At 40.3% G+C, this 21,699-nt stretch overlaps 1 protein-coding gene across 1 annotated transcript in view; it reads left to right on the top strand.

Moving 5' to 3' along the window:
- Positions 1-21,699, top strand: part of LOC310934330 (inactive phospholipase D5) — a gene marked incomplete at both ends in the record, with an annotated part of 46,308 nt that overhangs the window by 17,152 nt on the left and 7,457 nt on the right. Inside the window, one exon of the mRNA XM_083898025.1 lies at positions 16,174-16,307. Within this exon, the coding sequence (XP_083754151.1) occupies positions 16,174-16,307 (134 nt within the window). The remainder of the gene's footprint in view (positions 1-16,173; positions 16,308-21,699) is intronic.

Here is a 21,699-nt window from a genome sequence, read left to right as displayed (position 1 = left end):
TACCTGTGATAGGCTGGTGACCTGTTCAGGATGTAAGCTTCCTCTCACCCAATGTCAGTTGGGATTGGCTCCAGCTTACCCCACGATTCTCCAAATGGTTGGATAGATGGATGGATGGCTCATTATTTTCTCATTTAAAGACCCTGTAAAGCAAATACAGAGTTTGTCCTCTTCATACATTATAGGGTTATAAAATAGTGGCTGAGAATGTGAAAAAATTACAACTGTGGAACAAGTAATTATGGAGTAAAGAACAAAAACATTTATTTTTAGTGTTCTGTTCAGTATTTTTTAGACGTGTCTAACAACATGACTCCATAGAGCTCTGGACATTGACGTCACAAAACCAAAGTAATGCATCAGACACACCCACTGGCAGGAAAAAAACGCAGCTCATCACATTGACTTACAGAGAAGACATAAAGTACATAAATCAATATCTCAGAAAACCTCTCTCTTTACCGGCTGATTTCATAATAAAATAGAACATTTTAGATAGACAGAGACAGGCATTTTACCAGATCCCCGGTATAGACGGCGGAGGTGAATCACTGCTATGAAACATGTTCATCAAGTAGAAGAAGACAGAGCGATGGGAACACAAGCAAAGGGTTTGTGGTTAATTCTAGGCAAATAATGGACTCATTACAATATTACACTGCCCGTTACCAATGCTAATGTTGTGCTCGACACTTACCCGTCCAGTGACAACAACACTCCAGCATTGAATGTTTGTCACAAAGCCAAATCCATTTGTAAGATGAAGGGAAGTTAATCAGGAAGTTGAAGATGTCGGGATCCTGCAGGTCTGTAATAATGTCCGTTATTAAAACTTGTAAAAAGCATTATCTGGATCTGGTCAAGTTTTGCTATGAACTCCGATCTCTGGAGCTTTAACGTGTGCAGTTAAATCTAGCACCAGTCCCATTCATTTTGTGAATGTTCAGTGCAGCTAAAATAGAGCTATAGCTATTACCAAGCTATAACTACTACCTTTTTCAGAGCCTCATAGACCTTAAAACTTGTTATTATGTACAACTAAAAACAGTCACAGCACTGCCAACATGGCGGCTCATTGAAACAGACTCACGTGATCGCTAGCATAGTAACAGCACACAACTGCCTTTGTTTTGCTAGATAGCTGAGATGTATTTGTCCCAAAAATATCTTATTTGGATGTAAAAACACACAGAAAAGTTCTGACACTTTATTTAAAACACCGAAAGATGAGTAGAGAAAAATACCTGAAAGAGGAGACGACTCCTGCTGTGAGGCTGCAGGTGCTGCTGATTAAGAGGTAGTGGGGGGGAGAGAGAAAGGGTGGGGGACTGCTGCTAAATTACCTCTGTTTATACGTAATATGTCGTTAAACTACCACCAAAATGAGTGAAAATGTTTATTCTCCGCATGTTAGCGGAGCGTTGACGTTAATATTCTGTACAAACACTGACTCACCGCGACTCTCACGGACTCTGGTCGCCACTTGAGCGTGCACACCAGAACAGTGTGTGAGCGCGTGCAACGGCTGTAGTGGCCACGCCCCCACAATCTCAGAGCAGAGAATGAAGATTCATTTTACATGATTTAAAACGGATTTTTTTTTAAAATACTTACCAGCTTTTTAATACCTCAAATTTAGTAAGGTGGTTACTGGGGGCAGGGTGAAAAGTGATGCAGATATGTTTGGTTTTATTTGAACTGGTTTAGATGAAGTCTTCCTTACTAAAAATGCATTGTCAGGTGAAAGCAACTGTTGTTTGTGGTACAGCAGTGGGGTTAACATTTGGGGCAGCACCCTTGATATACAGCTGTCAGTCAAAGTGCTTACTACACAAGAAATAAAGCAAGCAGCATTTGAGCTACTGGCCCTAATGTCTGTCACACAATATACACACAATATATGCTACAATAAAGCAATAATTCTACCATTGTTATTCTGCAAGGTGTCAGACCAGGCAACCAATATAACTGTGGCATGTCAGCAACATATGACAGGTATCTTCCTCTTCCTGACTCTGTACTGTCTGTGCCACTGTAACTTCTGCAAGAGCTGATGTCAGCACATCACTGTGAGCATCAGCATCCCCTGGTGATACTGACATCTGACAACCATCAGGGTCATAAACTCAATAAAGTCCCTGTCAAAGTGTAAAAAGTGGTGTCAAGCAAGAGCAAATCAGTGTCAACGTCAGTAGCAGTGGAACAACACAGAATGCCCACAGTAAACAGTGGGACCATTGTTTACTTCTTTGAGACTAAGCACTTTCAGCAATGCTTTCTGCTCTGAGTGGCAAAATGTTAAATTTCATGGTTGCTGTTTTCAGTCTAAAATTTCAGTCTAAAACTCAAAATTCACACCTTGGCACGAAAAAGAACACTCATAAACATGTAACTCTGAGACGTGGGAAAACCCAGCATGGCTGTAATTCCTTCCTCTCTGAGGAGTTCAGAATCAATACAAGTCAGGTTACCAGGAGAACAGCAGCACATCACGTTATGTCTGTAACTGTAACTTTAAATACACCATTTTGTCATTTTTTTCCATCATGACTTGTGACTTTTCCCTTTATTGTCTCACACCTAAGAGTGTCTTTCTGCCTTGCGCTCACAAACAGTGTAAAAGGCGTATATTTCATCTTTCAGTTGCAAGGCCATTACTGGTGTTTGTCGACAGCAGTAGACGCCAACCTTTCTGAATTAGGTCAGTTCTTGAAAAGGTCAGGGAAATGATCGGCCAAAAGCTTCGGTGAGGGAATGACATCATTGCCTCGTCTGACAAGCCCTTAAAAGATGCCACATAGGTTGCTGTAATCGTGTGTTTGGATATTTAGTATAGTGGTTTTTAAAATGCAAACACATTTATCCAGATAAATAAAAGCTGCACCAGCCATGACTGAGTTTCTGAATCAGTCAGTTCTGATTGGCTGGGACACACGTATCAAGTTTCTACCAGGAGCTGTAGTTTTTGAATAGTTCATAGAAACCAGTTCTCATGTTCTTTGGATATACAAATGTGCATCACTGACTGTCACTCCTTCTGTCACTGTCAGACATGATATATTCTGCAACTGTGGTGCAACAATTTAAAGATCACATAGAGTGGTCCTGTTGCACATATATGTTAGTTATGGAGGTCTACTTACATACATTTACTTGTTTTTAGGGTCAAAAACCTCCTAGTTGCTGTAAAGGAGCCGATAGAAATCTCTCCTTACTGACGCTCTCCTCAGCCGCGGTGTTTCAGACTGAATTCTCACACCCAGAAGACAGACTGTGTTGTGATTGGCCAGCCAGCGTAGAGCTTTCCCAACTGTCTTGTGATTGGCCAATACCCGGAAGTGACATAATTAGCACACCAGCTCTTAGAAGTGCAGCTCCCCCCTCTGGAACGGTGGATGCACTGCTACTCATTATCAAAACATTGTATTAACAGTGTTTAAAAATAGCTTCTTCACGACTCCCCACCGCAGTCTTTTATGACTTTGACCCGGAGTCAGACCCAGAGTCAGAAGAAACTGTCGCTCGTGAAAAACCTCCACAACGGACATTATTCTTCTTCTGCGGTACAATTTACGCAACCGGATGTGCCCAGACTAGTGCCCGGAGAAGGAGGGTCTGCTGTTCAGGAGAACCGCTGTTTAAGTAACCAGAAGGGTTTTTTTCAGAGATCTCGAGATTACAATACAACACAGCCATCTCAGCAGTGGCTGAACTGTTTGTTTCGAACCTTCAAGACTTCATGAACGAGGTAATGTCGCAGATACACACCAAAAAAACAGCGTTAATTGGAACTTCCGGTCTAGGTCCGCTTTAAATCAAAACTCATGGTTTTCATTGGGAACAAGGGTAGCTTCTGTATCCTAGAGCCTCTATAGTCAAAATAAAACGATGTGGTTTAAACTGGACATTTCAACAGGCTTCTGTAATATCTGTTAACTTTCAGTGTTGATGAACCTCAAGTGGGAAATGGGGAATAGATCTAGAGATGAAGGGTGTGGAACGAACAGATTGAGAGGCAGGAGAACAGTTCCCAGCTGGGCAGGAATTGATGAGTTTCACAGAGTGTAGGTGTGAGTGTGCCACTGTCAGTGTAAATCGGGAAGAGATCTGCTGGGATTGTTTATAGCTCATTCCGTTGAGAAGCGATGAATGACTTCGACTGCAGCTTTCGACGGATTAATACAGTCTTTAATTGACATAGAAGCATTTTAGTTTGGAATACCTCAATGAACATCTGAGTCACAAAGTGAATTGGAAAACAATTGATTTATACAATGCCAAAAGTATTTTTATTTATTAAGTCATTCATCACATCAACATTTACAGTGTCAACTCAAAGAAACAGTGTAATTGCATGTGTAAAGATTAGGACAGTGTGATTTAGAGCATGTTAAATGAGTTACAGTATAACATCTACTGACTCAACATTTCCCAGCAGGCAGTTGTTTGAGTGACTGCCATTCTATCATTAAACAGTTCTATTACCTCACTGCTTTGATGCGCTCTTGTATAAATCTCCCAAAGAAAAGCTATCAGGAATAAGGGGAATCTTTGCACAAGCTCTATTCTCAGTAAATATATATACAATTTGGGGAAAAAATATCAAAAACCCAATTACCCATGTTATGCCTTGTAAGCAGTGGACCACCTGGACCCTTGGGTGCATTACAGTGGTTTTTAATCACATCTGAGATCAAAACACATAAAAACCTCAAGCACAGTGAGTAATTACCACAAAGCTAAGCAATAATAAAGGGGCATGTGGTCTAATAAAGGGGGAGTATAAAAAATACAAATACCTCCAACTCTAGCATGGCATTCGAGTTCACTGAATTGTTTGATGACTTTGAATATGAAATAAATTATGTCTTATAGGCTTCACAATCCCCAGATTGCATTCCAGGTGAACAGCTATGGTCTGTACGCCTATAGTAAATGGTGCTTATCCTTCCTGCAGAGTGATAAATCACTTTCCCACGATATTTAATGGGTTTTCTTTTGATTTGCCATCGGTTTGACTCTGCATCACAGCTCATGTCCTAAGAACCAAAAAACAAGTCTTTGAATCCAAATGGATCCATGAAGATTTCAATTTGGCAGAGCCAGACGAGCTGTTTTCCTCGAACAGCTGACAATTCCCCGACTTCATATTCAGTGCACATCCATGAAAGTAGCATTGATCTTGTTATCAAACTACTGTAACAAAGCGATGTGTTTCTCAAAATGTCCGACTACATCTCTACTCGTACATTATATTCCAATTATTCACAGATCCCAGAGAATTCCAGCAGTGTTTCCAACATGATGGATGTTAATGCCAGATATGAACGTAATGCATTTTAAAACATACACATATTTGTTTGGATGCTGCCCATTTACAAGTAAAGCACGATAATAAGATAATAATGTCACGGATTGATTGTGACATTAAAGGGGCCATATGTAAGAATGTGGCCAAAAAAATACAGAGGTCTTTTAGGTTTCGTTTTCTGACTTAACTGGCAACCCGTGGTTGTTCGGCAGCTGAGACTCTACTGACTGCAATGATTGGTAGACGGCGGTAGGTGGCACCACATGCCAAAACATGATTTCAAAACATAAACATGATTTGCAGTCTGCAAAAGATTTTTTTAATGCAAATATTTTGGTTGTACTGTTGTTGTTGAGTTGTTATGTTATATGAACATTATTCCTGAGTCTCTGTGACATATTAGGAGGATTTTATGGCCAGTTGCTTTAGATTTATTACATAATGCACCTTTAATGCACCTTTAAATGCAGACCTCGAAATGATGATGTTCTGAAATGTCATATGTTGTCCACAAACCAAAATTCTAATTCTCTTTGTTATATGGAGCAAGGAATCCAGAAAATACTTACATTTACTTACTTACAATTTAAGAAGCTTAAACACATTCTGTACGTTTTTAAGCTTCTAAGAAGCTTAAAAAAGACAGTGTGTTTCAATTATTTAAAAACACTCACAAATGATTTTGTAATCCATTAATAATCAATTGTTGCAGCCTCATATTATAGTACAACAGCTGCTGCTATGTTCGTCAAAATAACCACAACAATCTAGTGTGATTGTGTAAAAGGTTATTTTTAATTTTTACGAACAAAGCAGCAGCTGTTGTACTATAATATGAGGCTGCATCAATTAATCGGCCATCACACTGCATTGCTATTTGCATGTATTTGTAAATTAAATCCTGTTGGTTGAATTAATGATGGCTATACATATAGACTTCTGGTAACAATTTCCGTTCCGCAGTCATCAACATAAAAGTGAGCACATCCATAAATGCACAAGACAAGTCAAAGCTGTCAAACAGATTGATAGTGGAAACTTTTCAAAGACAAGTAGCTCTGGGCTTCCAGCCATTACCACACAGGCACCAAGAATCTGGCCATCCATTCATTTTTTTGACATTTGACCATTGGTGTCAAGCGGAGATGATCAGTACATTTTCAAATAAACCAGAGATGGAAACAGGGCCTTGGGCCAGCGAACCACTGCACCCTGTAACTCAGAGTCAACTAGCTCTGCTTTGATGACATTTCCTGCTCACTCATTCAAACACTTCTTCTTCAGTTCCTGGTTACACTGAACTGCCTGTGCTGCACTTGATGAATGCCCAGTTGTCACATCTTTATAAAGCTGCTGTTTGTTGTGATTAAGTAAAAGCAATTGTTTGACTGATCATCCAGCTGGTGGAGTAGACGACAGTTTCCTGCTAGATTAAATTTGTATGCACTCCTGAATACTGATCCAGGTTACAGTAACATTTTTGGTCATGTTTGCTCTGAAATCCTAGTCATCAAAGTCAGTATTTTTGAACACACCTTCGTCCTCCTTCAGCTGTGACGAATTCCCCGAGCACTATGCTCTCTCCTCAGCCTCAGTTTCACCGTGATCACAGACAGAAACAAAGACTTATGACACCAGCTGAAAAAGACAAGCCTCTTTTAACCTTCCCTTGTTTAAGTCTACACAGCCAGCTTGGGATCAAACATCCAATCTTCCCGCTCTGTGTCAGGACATCACATCTTAATGTAAGGGTGACTGTAGTATAGGTGGACAGCGCTATGATATGGGAGGTAGGATTTTATGGACCTCTCAATATCTCCACACAAAAGTGATTACCTGGATGCCTCAGGCTCCAGAAGCAAGCATGTCACTTAAATAGGGATCGCACAAGGTCACACAGCAAAGAGTGTATGTGATAAAGCCTGTGGTTGTCACATAAAATACTTTGAACCTGGATTTACTTCTTGCATTCCGTGTGCTGCACCCAGAGAATTCAGAGTCAATGAATGTGTTCTCTCTTTTTTTGTGTGGTACTTGTGATGAAAAAGTGAAGTTTTCATCACAAGGATGGAGACAGGAGAAAGGAGATTGATCCAGACAGGATGCATTATGGTAATCATTTTATAAACTATATTGTAACTCACGACAGAGAGATACAAAGCTCAAGAAATGCAGAGACAGAGAGAGAGAGCCTGCATAGGGTGGACTGGAAATTACATGCATTGCGAGCACACACACAAACACAAACATACACACACACAATGAAAGTTGTCTCCTCAGCACAACATGACAGCTCCCTGCTCTCTTACTGTCAGTCATTCTGCACCACTGAGGTTTAAAAGCTCCTGTACTTCAATGCTGTAACCCCATTGCAGTCGTATTAGTGTCCTATTATTTTTAATCACTATATGCTGGTCCCCCGTCAAGTTTTTCATTCCATCTCAGCTTTTAGCCTTAACCACATGCAGTCTTTGTTTGATCCCAGCTAACTTTGTCAAAGACACGAGATACTGTAATTGTATTTTCCCATCCACTTGCAAACCTGCTGTGGCTCAGCTTCTTTTAAGAAAACATTGCCTCAATCCCTCTGTTAGTTTTATGCCAATGTCTAAGCTTCAGGTTGTTTTTTTTTTAATCAATTTTTTTTTAGAAAATGCAATTTCTACATAACATTTGCTTTCATGTGTTATAGAAGCATCTTTGAGAAGTTTCAATCAGGTTTTAGAGCCTTTCACAGCACAAACACTGCACTCCTAAGAATATTCAATGACCTATTTTTAACAGTAGACGGGAGGGCACTTGATTGATTTTAGACTAGACGTGTAATTCTTAAATATAAATTATTGTCCACTACATTCAAACCATTGCCAACTCCACACAAAGCTGATTAAACAGCTCAACATGACTTTCTCTGTGTTTATTATTTTAGGGCGCTTTCACACCTATAGTTCGATTGCTTTGGTACGCACCAGTCAGAAAAATGTTACAATGTAGCAAACAGACGTGGGTACGGTTTGCCGTAACGCGCCCGGGGGGGATTGAAGCTGGGCTAAGAACGGCGCAAAACCGTCCCGCTGAGGTTCCGAAATCCAGGGTTATCCCGTATCTCATACCCATAATGCATTAAACTAGACCGTTTCGTCCCATTTGGTTTGGTTGCTTTCGCACCAGAGGAACCGTACCAAAGTAGGGTGGATAAGCGGTCCGAGACCACCCCTTCAGGCAGGTCTCGGTGCTAGTAAAGCGAGACGACTGCATACAGTTGGACTATGGCTGAAAATGCCAAGATAATAACAATAGATTTTATTTGAAGCACTTTTCTAAGTATTCAAAGACACTTTACAGTACATCGATGCACCCATGAAAAGTTTTAGAAGTGGCTTCCACTGCTAAAAATAAACTTTAACCTTCAGTGCAGCTGCTAAATCATATTTCAATTCCAATCACGAGTTTGTACTCATGATGAAATAAACATGACCAAACAACCTTCTTCAAAGCAGTGTGGACAAGGAGACTAGTCTTTTAGCAGCAGTTGGAACGCAGTTCATTAGAAGATGGTACTGGGAGTGACACACCTCTGTGTTCCCTGCATTCCAGTAGACCAGCGTTAAACGTATCTTGGTCTAGCCATTGTTGGCCATTGCTGAGGGACCCCTGAGCTAGGTAGCCAACCTCAATTGATCCCTGGGCGCTGCTCAGTAGCTGCCCACTGCACCTGATTCTAGGATTGTTAAATGAGAGAGGTTTTTCCATCCATCCATCCTGCTTTATCCTCCAGCAGAGGGTCGCAGGGGGTGCTGTACCTATCTCAGCTGATATTGGGCAATAGGCAGGGTACACCCTGGACAGTTCGCCAGTCCATCACAGGGCCACATATAGAGACAAACAACCATTCACTCACACCTACCACCTACGGTCAATTAAGAGTGCCCAATTCACCTAATCCCCATATTGCATGTTTTTGGACTGTGGGAGGAAGCCGGAGAACCCGGAGAAAACCCACACACACACAGGAAGAACATGCAAACTCCTTGCAGACAGGCCCTCGTTCCGAAGTTGTTCCAAACAGGGCTCGAACCCAGGAACCCGGGTCTATTGTCTGGAATCCCATGTCGGGGTTGGCGAGGTTGCTCCGAGTTTCTGAGAGTTGGGATGTTCCCATATGAATGGTTGGAATTTGAAACACATCAAAGCCTGATGCTCCCATTAGAATGAATGAATGCGGAGTTGTCGTAGCAGCTACCTTTGCTTTATGCATGGCTAATCAAAGCAGGACTTCGTTATGATCACTGTTTCGTACAGTAGTTTAGTACTCCTTAAAAAGTTTAGTAGTTTAGTACTCCTTAAAACTCTATCAGCATATAGAGTGGCTCGGAACCACAAAAAGGAATGGTGTAGTGTGACTTTTTTTTAAGTGTTTCAAATAACCAATATCAAGGAACTCTGAGGAACAATTTCCCAAGGGTGGCTTGAATGGGAAGCATAGATCAATGACAGACATTCTCATAGCAATGAATGGGGAGTTGTCTTAAAGGGGTGGCACTGCCTTTGATCTGTGCATGGTATATCTAAGGTGGCCTGCATCATAGTCAATGTTTACTTAGGTACCAGCAGCCTGCCAGATATTATTAGAAGCACTTCGGACTGTGATTAAGAACTTTGAACCGTGGAGGGCAGCATTGCACCTTTTAGTGTATAGCCTGCTGGAAATTATTAGGAGAATAAGAAAGAGAACTTTGAACTGTTGAAGGACTTTGAACTGCAACCAGAGAACCTTTTACCTGTGGACGGTAGTATTGCACCTCTCTGTGTACAACCTACTGAGAATTGATTGAAGAGGAAGAAAAAAGCCACAGCGCTTAAAATTTCTGTATAAATTATTAATATTATACAGTATGGATCAAAATGTAGATGGACCTTCTGCTGAGGATGTAGAAAAGAAGAGTTTTAGTCGAAAACACCAGGATCAGCAACAGCGCATCTACACTGTAAAGAAGCACCAGTGTGCCAAGTGTAGGAAAAGTTTCACTGCTAAACTGAATCTCAAACAACATCAGTTCATTCATGCCAGAGAAAAGCCATATGTCTGTGCTGAGTGTGGGAAGAGTTTCACGCTTCAGTCTGATCTCCAGCAGCACTTGAGCATTCATATCAGAGGAGAAAAGCCATACGTCTGCACCGAGTGTGGGAAGAGTTTCACTCTTCAGTCTGATCTCCAGCAGCATTTGAGCCTTCATATCAGAGGAGAAAAGCCATACGTCTGCACTGAGTGTGGGAAGAGTTTCAATCTTCAATCTGATCTTCAACAGCATCTGAGCATTCATGCCGAAGAAAAGCCATACGTCTGTGCCCAATGCGGGAAGAGTTTCAATCGTCAATGGAATCTCAAACAGCATCAGATCATTCATATTGGTGGAAAAAATCCATACGCTTGTGCTGAGTGTGGGAAGAGTTTTACTCTTCAGTCGTACCTCCGAAAGCACGAGAGCATTCACGCCAGAGAAAAGGCATACGACTGCGCCGAGTGTGGGAAGAGTTTCACTCGTCAATGGAATCTCAAAAAGCATCTGAGCATTCATGCCAGAGAGAAGCCATATATCTGTGCTGAGTGTGGGAAGGGTTTCGCTGCTCGAGGGAGTCTCAAACTGCATCAGTACACTCATAATGGACAAAAGCCATATGTTTGTGCCAAGTGTGGGAAGAGTTTTTATGACAGAAGCAACCTCAACAGACATCAGCGTCTCAACTGCAAAAAAGCCATGTCTGTGACCACTGTGGAAGATCCGTCCTGAGTGATGTAAATTATCTCTGTAAATGACAGTAACTTATTAGTACAGTAAATTGAGGTAATTCATTCCACATAACAAATAGGGCCCTGTTGCACTGAGCGGGGCCTATTGTTAATTTTACTTCTTATTTTTCTTCCAAAACTTGACTTCTCTGAATGACACAGTCATTGTTGTACATGTATCTGAGAGGAACTATCAGGAGTTCAGGAAGGTCATTACTAACTTTGTTGAGCGGTGTGAACTCAACCACCTTCACATCAGTGCCACCAAGACAAACGACATGGTTATTGACCTTCGGAGGAAGGTGCCTCAGAACACTCCAGTGAGCATCCAGGATTTGGACACTGACATCATGGAGAATAAATACATGTACCTGGGTGTTCACCTCAACAACAAACTGGACTGGACTAAAAATACAAATATACAAGAAGGTCCAAAGTCGTCGCCACCTGCTAAGGAGACTGAGGTCCATCAGTGTGGGACTTTTTATGACTCTGTATTGGCGTCTGCAGAGGGGGACAGGAAGGTACTGGATACGCTGTGTCCTGGACTGTCTTCTGGACTTCACAAGATCCATCATGGAAAACACCTCTCACCTCTTACACAATACTGGCCTTTCATCCACACTACTATGAGACTCTGGAGACCATGGAGAAACACTGAAAGACACATTCTTATTGTCATTCTACATTGTTTTGCACTCTATATCATCACTGTCTAATACATTCACCTGTATGTTTGCACTATTCTGTACATCCTATAATTATATAACTCTTTCATACATATTTTTTACACTCTTTATTTTTATTGCGGCAGCTTTTTTAAAAAGGTTTGTGTTTTTTTTTAAGGCTTTCTATTTTTAATGAGATTGTAAAAAATAGTTTACTTTTTGTCATATAATGTAAAATAAAAGGCTAACAACAGGCCTATACTGACTGAGCAATATAGCAATAAATCCACTTTTTGCAACTTTATTATGACTGCACCTTCGGTTTCTGTTTCATGATGTCAATGATTATCTCCAATAAAAAAAAAAATCTTCAAAATGAAAGTACACACGTGCTCAGTTGCGACCGACAACTTCCGATGTAAATTTAAATGGAACGCACCATTAGTCTGACTTTGAGAAATGATTTAGTACAATTTCAGTCTGACTAACATGTTTACATGTCCCGTTTTAGTTTAGACTAACACAATAATTAATTTTAATGTCATTGTGGTTCTGGTATCCTGCAGTACCTACAGTATCTGGCATAGTTCCTATTTGTTTATTTCAGATTTATCTCCTCATTATTGTTAGTTGTGAAGGCTGAGTCAGCATATCCAACTATTGTTTTCTCCTCCTACAGTTTTCAGCCGATTTCAACAATTCATCCAACGAAAAGTTGGGTTCCTTATTAAAAAAAAACTCTGACTCATCATCAGTCATTGTGATGATACTGAATGAATTATTAGAAAGATGTGTTCAGTGTCTGATTCACTGCTCTGCTCTTTGCACTCGCCCTCTGCCTTCAGCATATGACTGCTGCTTCTCTCTTCACACTGAGCAGTATAGCATAAAGCCATAGTTTCAGTCACAAACTCCTCAAACGTCTGACTGACAGAGTGCAGCTCTTGTTAGAACGGAGTGTTTTCTGTGAAGACATGAGTTGAAGAGGCAGACTTGGTGTCTCTCAGTAAAAAGCCTGTTTGGCAGATTAGAGTCTCCTGCTGCACACTTTCTATTTAGTCCAAAGGAAGAGCGACTGGATGCAACAATCATCAGTGTTCTTAATATGCTGTTACTTTGATGCTTGTCATTGCGTCCACTCCAGGAGCTCATTAGACAAATTAGAGCAGAATATGTCTTTAATAGTTTACTCAGATTTCCGTTGTGAGGTTAATGTAGTATAAAAACGCCCCCTCTAAGCGATATGGCTTCTTATTCTAACCATGTGTCGACAAAGAGGAAATGACCACAAGGAGGATGCATACGATTATGATGTAAAGCCGTACCACGGTGCTTCTTCCGTGCAGCGTCCCTGAAAAAGAGTTGATTTACTGTCAGTTCGTTGCACGATTTTTTAAGTGTTGCTCTGCTTTGCCTCACCGTGTTTAAATATAGCAGCGCTTGGTCATAAGGAAAATAGTGCTATACTTCCAGATGAGACTGTCTGTTCTCAAACTCTGCAAAGACAATGAGCTGAATATGTCAGATCGTCCCTGTTTAGAACATCGCTCCCCCTGCAAGGCGTTCACCTTTCTCTGAGGGAGACATTAACACTGGATGTGTATTTGTTTTTCTGACTGGCATTCTGCCATCCACTTTCACAGACTTTTTTTTAGATGGACTCTTGAGGGCTTTTTAATACAGCCAACAAGGAGTCTTTAACATTTTAACGTTTGTTGCAACGTCACCCAAGGATATCTTTGCTTCTGGTGCCGCATTGGACATTTTCTTTGCATGCGTCAATGAAAGTAACGCTTAGTCTAAACAGACATGGTAGGAGATGATGAACAAATTATTTGTAGTTTGTTATTTTATAAAAAAAAAAAAAAAGAAGAGACCAACGAGGCGTTCAGAGATTCAGAGTTGTATCTACGAGCGTTAGACTGTATGACTCAGTTTGCACTGACGCAGAAATATGTCAAAGGTAATGAGCTACCGCAGAAATGCATTGGTAAAGGCACAGTGCACTCAAATTACAAACAGATGCACCTTAAATGGGATCTAGTCTTACATATGCCGAGGGTTTCTGAGATTTCTTAGTGCAACACCCTTAGTGCAATAAAGGTAATTGTTTGTGGTGTTAAAAGCACTGAAGATAAGAATAAAAGCTTCTACTTTTTTCTGGGTTTTGTTGACCCATAATATGACCATCTTTAAACAGTCTTTGTATTTCATGAGCAGTAAATTCAAGGCCCACTCCTTCCTGTAATTGAAGGTGTATTGATCCCTAACTGTGCTCCAGTGTCAGGTAACACCATCCATGGTGTACACTAAGACTCTGACCTCTTCGTGTTACTGCCATAATGCATATGAAAGCTGCAGCTTGTATGAAAAACTAGGAACGATAGAGGGAACGATGGTGCTAGAGTGTCATGCTGTGAAACCTCCGCCTAATGCTTGCTTCTATTTCATTTCATCTGGAGCAAGGTCGAACAGATGAGTGACATGTTTGATTTAACTTCCATTTACCCAGTGCGTATTTGCAGAGTAGGCTTTTGTGAAGTGCCTGGGTCAGAGAGACGATAGAGATGAATGTTTTTCCCTCTTTTCACCTTTGTTTTTCCAGTCGAGGCAGTGGATGTCAGCCAGTAGCCGTATGGTCAGCAATTTATTCATTTTCATCTCCATGCAGCTTCAACAGCAACATCAGACACAGAGCAGGGAGAGTGGGAACGACCTGGTTGACAAGACTGTGGCTGCAAACATAAAAAAAGGGAGTAATATTCCCTCTCAACAGTGCTCATGAAAACATTATTCCCAAGTCAGAAATCAACTCAGACTGATGGTTGTGTGAGGAGGAAAATGAGAAGCTGGGTGTCTCTGCCAGCGTCTGTGTCATTCCACTGGGGACGCTCCATTCACCGACTCGTAGATTAATTTAATTCTCACATGAGAACCTATGGACAAGGATGTCTTAAACTATAAAAGAGACACAACGTAATAAGATAAGCTACGTGTTTGTATGGTTCACAGAGGTCGGCAGTGTGTGATATGAGATCATTCTCTTGGGATAAGGAGTGGAGCTGACTGTGCTAATGATCTACCACATTCAGTGATAATTAGTTTGGGCTCCTCTGGTGGCTTTCAGGAGGATCGGGATACATTTATTATTGTATCACAAATAGTTGAGGTGTATCCCAGTTACTGGGTCAAATGTACTGCACATCAGAAATATGATTCAAACATGACTGTAATAAAATAAATACTACATAATTACATGATAGTGATTGTAAATAAGGCTGCAGAGTGGAGCAGTACACGGCTTATGATTAATAGATGTTATCCAACAAAATGTTAACACAGAATATATCTTAAAGCGTTTGTTTAGCACCGTGATCTTAGCGCTGAAAAAGCAAACACTCACTTATTGAACGCTCAGTATCTCAACAACGTCCCAAAGCAATAAGAAAACTAAACAGCATAATACAGTATTTACTGACAGCAATTACACTGTCTTGAGAAAATATTTTTTGGCAAAACACATTATTAATACATAAATCTAAACTCCATGCATGGAGAAAAGAGGACCATCCCAGCACACCAATAACATGTAAGTGATCTGAGTCGATGTTGGAGATGAGATTAGAAGGTGTGATGACATGAATCTGCTTAAAGTACAATGTTAAAAGCACTAAGGTACAGTATGCAAAAAAAGAATTGCTTTCATTGAGTAGTTAATCCACATATTTGTGCTGAGGTCTTAATATAAATGTAAATGTAAATGTAATAAAAGGCCGTTTCTGCTGTAGGCTATTCATATTTTTGCTGAGAGTCACAGGTACGTTTGTTTTCATGACACAATGCGACAGAGACCGTTGCACAATCTTCTGCTGCCCATCGTTCTTCTGGACTTTGAACAAATCAGGGAAATTGTCTTTCCTGTCAATAAGACTGCTTAAGATTGTGCAATTTCGCAACCAGGGAGATTATTAGTCTGAAGGTTTTTCTTTCCTACAACTGGTCGACAAAGCGTGTCACATGAGACAAAACCACATTTTGTCAATAAAGGGTTTGCGAACACTCATCTTGGAAATTCTCATTTGACACTGTTAACTGTGAAGGGAGATGGTAAAGTTCTGTGTAGTCTAAAAAAAATCCCTCTTAAAAATGCCTGTATACTGTATACTTCTCCTCTGTCCTTTAATTCCTCCTGTTCTTTATAAGAAAGCCTGTCACATGTAGACCTGAATGTGGATCATACTATGGTCTGCTGATTTGTGCATTAATTAGGAGATGTGAACTAAGGCAGCTAATGGGGGGGGGGGAACCAAGGTTATGGCCTTGTTTACAGAGAAATGATGAAGAGTCCAAAAAAAAGGGTCCTTGGAAATCAATGTTGCTTCCCTTCTGTCTGTACCTTGCAGTCTCAGCAGAAGTGCATCGTGATCTTTGCCTTGGTGTGCTGCTTCGCCGTGCTGCTGGCGTTGATTTTCTCGGCGGTGGACGTGTGGGGCGAAGATGACGGGATCACGGAGGAGAACTGTAGCAAGAACTGCAGGTGAGAAATGCAGGACCACAAACACACACAAGGTTAATGGCTCCACTGTACACAGATCTGCTGAGGTGAGAAGTTTTTCTCTTCACCACAGTATTTGATCCAAACTTTTTTGTTTCTGCAAAAGTAGCACTTTTCTGTCTCTCTTCCTCTTTAATTATCTAGCAATGCCTTAGATTTATCTCCCTGGGTGTCTGCTTAAAGAGTGTTGCTGTAGGTACTATTAGTTTGAATGAAGCCTACTTCTTTCTCTCTTTTTTTGCCGTTCCACATTCTACTGCTCGAATCTAATTATTTAACTCACCTTTAAACATGAAACAACATCCCAGTCTGTGCAATGATACAATCTGGGATGTCTAGAAGTATAGCATTGTCTGAGAAAATATGTGAGCATAAAAGAAGATAATTCCCCGTCTCAATCTCCTTCAGTTCCCCTGCTGCTCTGACATGATTACCAGACAGTTCTTAAAGTTACTTTTTACTCGACTCTAGCAAGTTTTTATTATTTAAATTTATGAATATGGATCTCCAGACAAAGAAAAATTGTCTGAAAATCACTGGTGCAGCAGTCAGTGTCTTAAAGGTCCAGAGTGAAACTGGATAATCAGCAGCATATGGCTGATGCAGCACTTCCTGCTGTCTTTTCCACTTGGTACTGGTTCCTCTCATCAATGTAGCATTCACCCCCCTATAATACAATCACGTCTGTCTCCATCTTGTCTCTCCTCCTCTTCAAATCAGCCATTAATTGCCTCCCAAGCTGCAGTGGAATCCTCCTCTGAAGGACTCGAGGAGCTCGAGTGTAAAACATTTAGATAAATTCAAGGTTTATGGAGGGTTGATGGAGCAGGAGAGGACCAGATGGAAGAGGAAGAAGAGAGCAGATTAATGTTTGAGATGGGTGAGAGCTGAATGGATTAATCAGCCGTTATTGGCACACTCTTCTTCCAGATTTAACTCCAAACATATTTACCGAAGTGTAGCCTAGATTTCCAAGTGTCCACAGTTAGTTATATTCTACACAGTTAATGACGAAGTGGTTATGCATCATTTGAAAGACATAACGTGAAAGCCATGCAAAAGTGTGACTAAATAAATGATTTCAGATCTTGTTTAATGATTTACAATTCATGAACCCACCATAAATGATTTCATTATGCAGATAAATTACTATGCATTTGGCACTTTTGAATTAGAGTGCAGTGAGCCTTGTTAATGCTCGCTCACTGAAATGGTGCTTAAAATGTATCCAAGAAAATTCTTACAGCAATTGTTTACACTGAGTTTAACTTAAAATGAAAACCAAGATTTTCCTAGTATAGGTGATCACAGTATATTATAATCATCACCCCTGTATTTGAATGTAGCATATTGTGGCCAATAGTCGGCATAATACAACATCCTATCTATCTATCTATCTATCTATCTATCTATCTATCTATCTATCTATCTATCTATCTATCTATCTATCTATCTATCTATCTATCTATCTATCTATCTATAAAGCAAGTTGCGTCTGTTAGTCTGTCTGTGTGTCTGTGACAGGCATATTTCACTGAACGTTTGTCAGATTACCCTTTGCATATGGTTTGAGCATGGGCCGATGGTGTGCATCCTAGATTTTCAATTTTTTAGAGGAATTTTAATTTTAACTGATTTTTCACTCTGCACCAGGCAGGCAGCGGCTCATCAGCAGCTGCTGTGCTGTCTGGAGCGGGGAGGAGGGAGAGGGAAGAGGCTGTCCTCACGGTGGGTGAGACATTTTCACACGGTTCACCGCAGAACATGGTGTTCATTCACCAATACGCGGGCACATATTTATTTTTGCATTAGCATGCTACTACTTTGCGGTTAACTTGGCAAACCAGTTTCCAAAGGTAAGCTAGCGAGGCTACGATTATCATTAGCTAACATAATGCAAACACTGTGCAACATCATTAGGCACAATGCAAATGTTTTAATTTTCGAAACAGCTAGTGTTTGTATTACGTTAGCCTTTACGTTCCTTATCATGCATTACCATAACTGAAAAATATTTTTCAGCTCCCACTATAAGAATATATACTTCCTACAGGCACTGCACTAGTGTTATTAAAGCCTAGACCGGAAGTTCCAATTAACGCTGTTTTTTTGTGTGTATCTGCGTCATTACCTTGTTTACGAAGTTTCAAAACAAACCGTTCAGCCACAACGCTGTGTTGTATTGTAATCTCGAGCTCAGCAAGATCTCGGAAAAAAACCCAGTCCGGTTACGTAAACAACGGTTCTCCTTAACAGCAGATCCTCCTGCTCCGGGCACTAGTCCGGGTGCATCCGGTTGCGTACATTGAACCGCAGAAGAAGAATAACGTCCGTTGTGGAGGTGTTTCGCGAGCGACTGTGTCTTCTGACTCTGGGTCTGACTCCGGGTCAAAGTCATAAAAGGGACTGCGGCGGGGAGTCGTGACAAAGCTATTTTTTAAACACTGTTAAAACAATGTTTTGATAATGAGTAGCAGTGCATCCACCGTTCCAGAGGGGGGAGCTGTGACTCTGAGATGTGGGTGTGCTGACTATGTCACTTCCGGGTACTGGCCAATCACAAGACAGTTGGGAAGGCTCTACGCTGGCTGGCCAATCACAACACACTCTGTCTTCTAGGGGGTGAGATTTATGTCTGAAATATCGTGGCTCAGCACAGCATCAGAAAAGAAGGATTTATATCGGCTTGTTTACAGCAACTAGAAGGTTTTTGTCCATAAAACAAGTTAATGTATGTAGGTGGACCTCCATAACTAACATATATTATGTGCAACAGGACCACTCTATTTGAGCTTTAATACAAGGGTGGTTTATTTAATATATAAAGTAATGAAGCAGAATCAAACCCCATGAGTTCACTGATAACACTCAAGATCAGCATCGGACACCACTGACTGCTTTAATGAATGGATTGGTAGTAGGCTTGTTTAACCACTGCATCCATAACAACAAAGCCTGTGTGGCTGCCTGAATGACTCAGAATCACGACTCATCATATACCTCAAACCCATTAGAATGGATTGAGAGGATTGATTTCAAAATAAGAAAACAAACTAATTATTCCTAATTATTCCCTCTTTTGTCTCTTTTCTATCCATCTGTGTGAGGGGTTTAATATCGCTGACTGTCCCAGTTTTTGGCATCTTTTCGTGCCAACTTTGTAAGCTTTTCTATAATTTCATAGCAGCTCACTGCAGTGGTCTTTCTTAAGTTTACTCACACTCTTAATTTTACTCACTCATGGCTGTAATAAAACCCTTAGTACCACATTACCAATCTTAACTGTCATTCTCCCAAACCCTGCTTCACCCAACATATTGACTGATGCTTTTACCTGAGCAAAAAAATTGCATGTTATCACCGCAGAGTGTGTGTATAAATCCTGCAGTTTGACCCTTGGCCACTTTCCAAAACCTGACCTGGCTTCACTTCACTACAGCAAGGAACATTGTCCAGCTGGCAACTTGACTCTCAGTGTGATGTCACTCCATTACTACCTGCCGCACATCCCCATCCCACCGTTGTGCCCTTGAGTGACGCCCTTGCTCGACGATGAGCGGTTACATTTTGGCTGAACCTGTGGTCTGACCAGTCCGAGTACTAAGATACACTAACATTCAAACGTTTGGGTCACTTAGAAATGTCCTTATTTTTTGAAGGAAAAGCACTTTTTATTCAATGAATATAACATTAAATTAATCAGAAATACACTCGTTACATTGTTAATGTGGTAAACTACTATTCTAGCTGCAAATATCTAGTTTTTAATGGACTATGTACATAGGTGTATAGAGGCCCATTTCCAGCAAACATCTCTCCAGTGTTCTAATGGTACATTGTGTTTGCTAATGGCGTTAGAAGGCTATTGGATGATTAGAAAACCGTTGTGCAATTATGTTAGCACAACTGAAAACAGTTTTGCTGGTACGTTGAGCAAATCTTGTCAATGTCTTGACTATTTTCTATTCGTTTTGCAACTTTGAATAAAAGTGTGAGTTTTAATGGAAAATACAAAAAAATTATACCCCAAACTTTTGAACTGTAGTGTATATTCTGTATTACAGAACGATAAATAATCTTATATTTAGTAGTATAAGTTATAATGCATGGTGTAGTTACTATATAATGCAGTGACTATCACTTCATTAGCTATATTGCAAGCTGGAATTCTTATATGCAATTTGGCATTTTACCAAAAAGTTGATTTTATCAGGTATCTATGAGCGAGAGTCAAATACTCAACCGCAATGAAAACACTGAGCTTCTGCGGGAGCTAATTTTAAAGCTACCCTAATCACGTTTGCCAATGTCAACAATAGATCAAATGACTGCGAGTAATGTGAAAGGTGTCACTCAGCTGATGTGTTCACACACAACTCCCATTCTTGTCAGTGTTCAGCTCGTTGTTTTGGTTTTACAGGCTGTTTTGGTCTCACGCTGGCTCTAATTAGTATCGTTTCCATGATCGCTGTCAGTTCACGTTAAAGTGTTAATTATGATTAATTAAGGGCCAATCTTAACATGTTTTTTTTCTTGTTTTTTTTAATTGCATTTATCACACGTGGCATCTCACACACCGTGTTCGCACAGTGAGTGTGCCGGAGCTGCTTGCTCAGAATCAAAAATTGCTGATGATCATATACAGTACAAAAAATACTGTGGATCAATTGCTTGAGTCGGGAGGTGAATTAAGTAAAGAAGTGACAGGGAGAAATAATTCTGCTGGTTTTCTGTGTCACAGATCCACTCCTGCCTGTGTCATTTTAGTTTTGCATGAGATACTGCTGCAGCCTGATTCATTTATCTGACAAATACAAAGCCTGTATGAAACAGAAGTCAACTGAAATCTTGTTATTATTTTTGTTAGATATGAAACAATCAATTACATCTCAAATTCAAGTTTTCTTTTTTGCATTTATTTCCCAATCTCAATAAAGATGCATTGTTATTATGGACTTAAAAACTGTTGCTGACCAGATTTCAAAGGGATTACGGCATCTTAGATGTTTGAATATGTCATCTTTATAAGATTCTAATTCCACACAGAATAATATTCCGATGCATCTGTAGTTAAATAAATAAAAATTGGTATTTGAGAGGTTTGGAACCCGCAAATATAATTGTCCTTATAGTCTTTTATTATCAGTGACATATTGAGATAATGAGCAGTTTGGCATTTCCACTGCTTTCAGACTTTCAAAATGAGCAGCACAGTATAGGTTGTTTGTCACAGGCAGCGGTTAAATCTATCCTGTGTTTATAAGTGACATCTGAAGTACCATAAATTCTATATCCCCTCACAAATGAATGCCTGTTTTCCCAGGCAGTATTTCATTGACAGCCTTAATCAGCCACAACAGAATTTATTCTATGT

This window comes from Microchirus variegatus (genome assembly GCF_963457635.1).
Source record: "Microchirus variegatus genome assembly, chromosome: 11".
Classification (NCBI taxonomy): domain Eukaryota; kingdom Metazoa; phylum Chordata; class Actinopteri; order Pleuronectiformes; family Soleidae; genus Microchirus; species Microchirus variegatus.
Note: the sequence above shows the minus strand (reverse complement) of the source record. Positions and strands in the feature narration are given on the sequence as shown.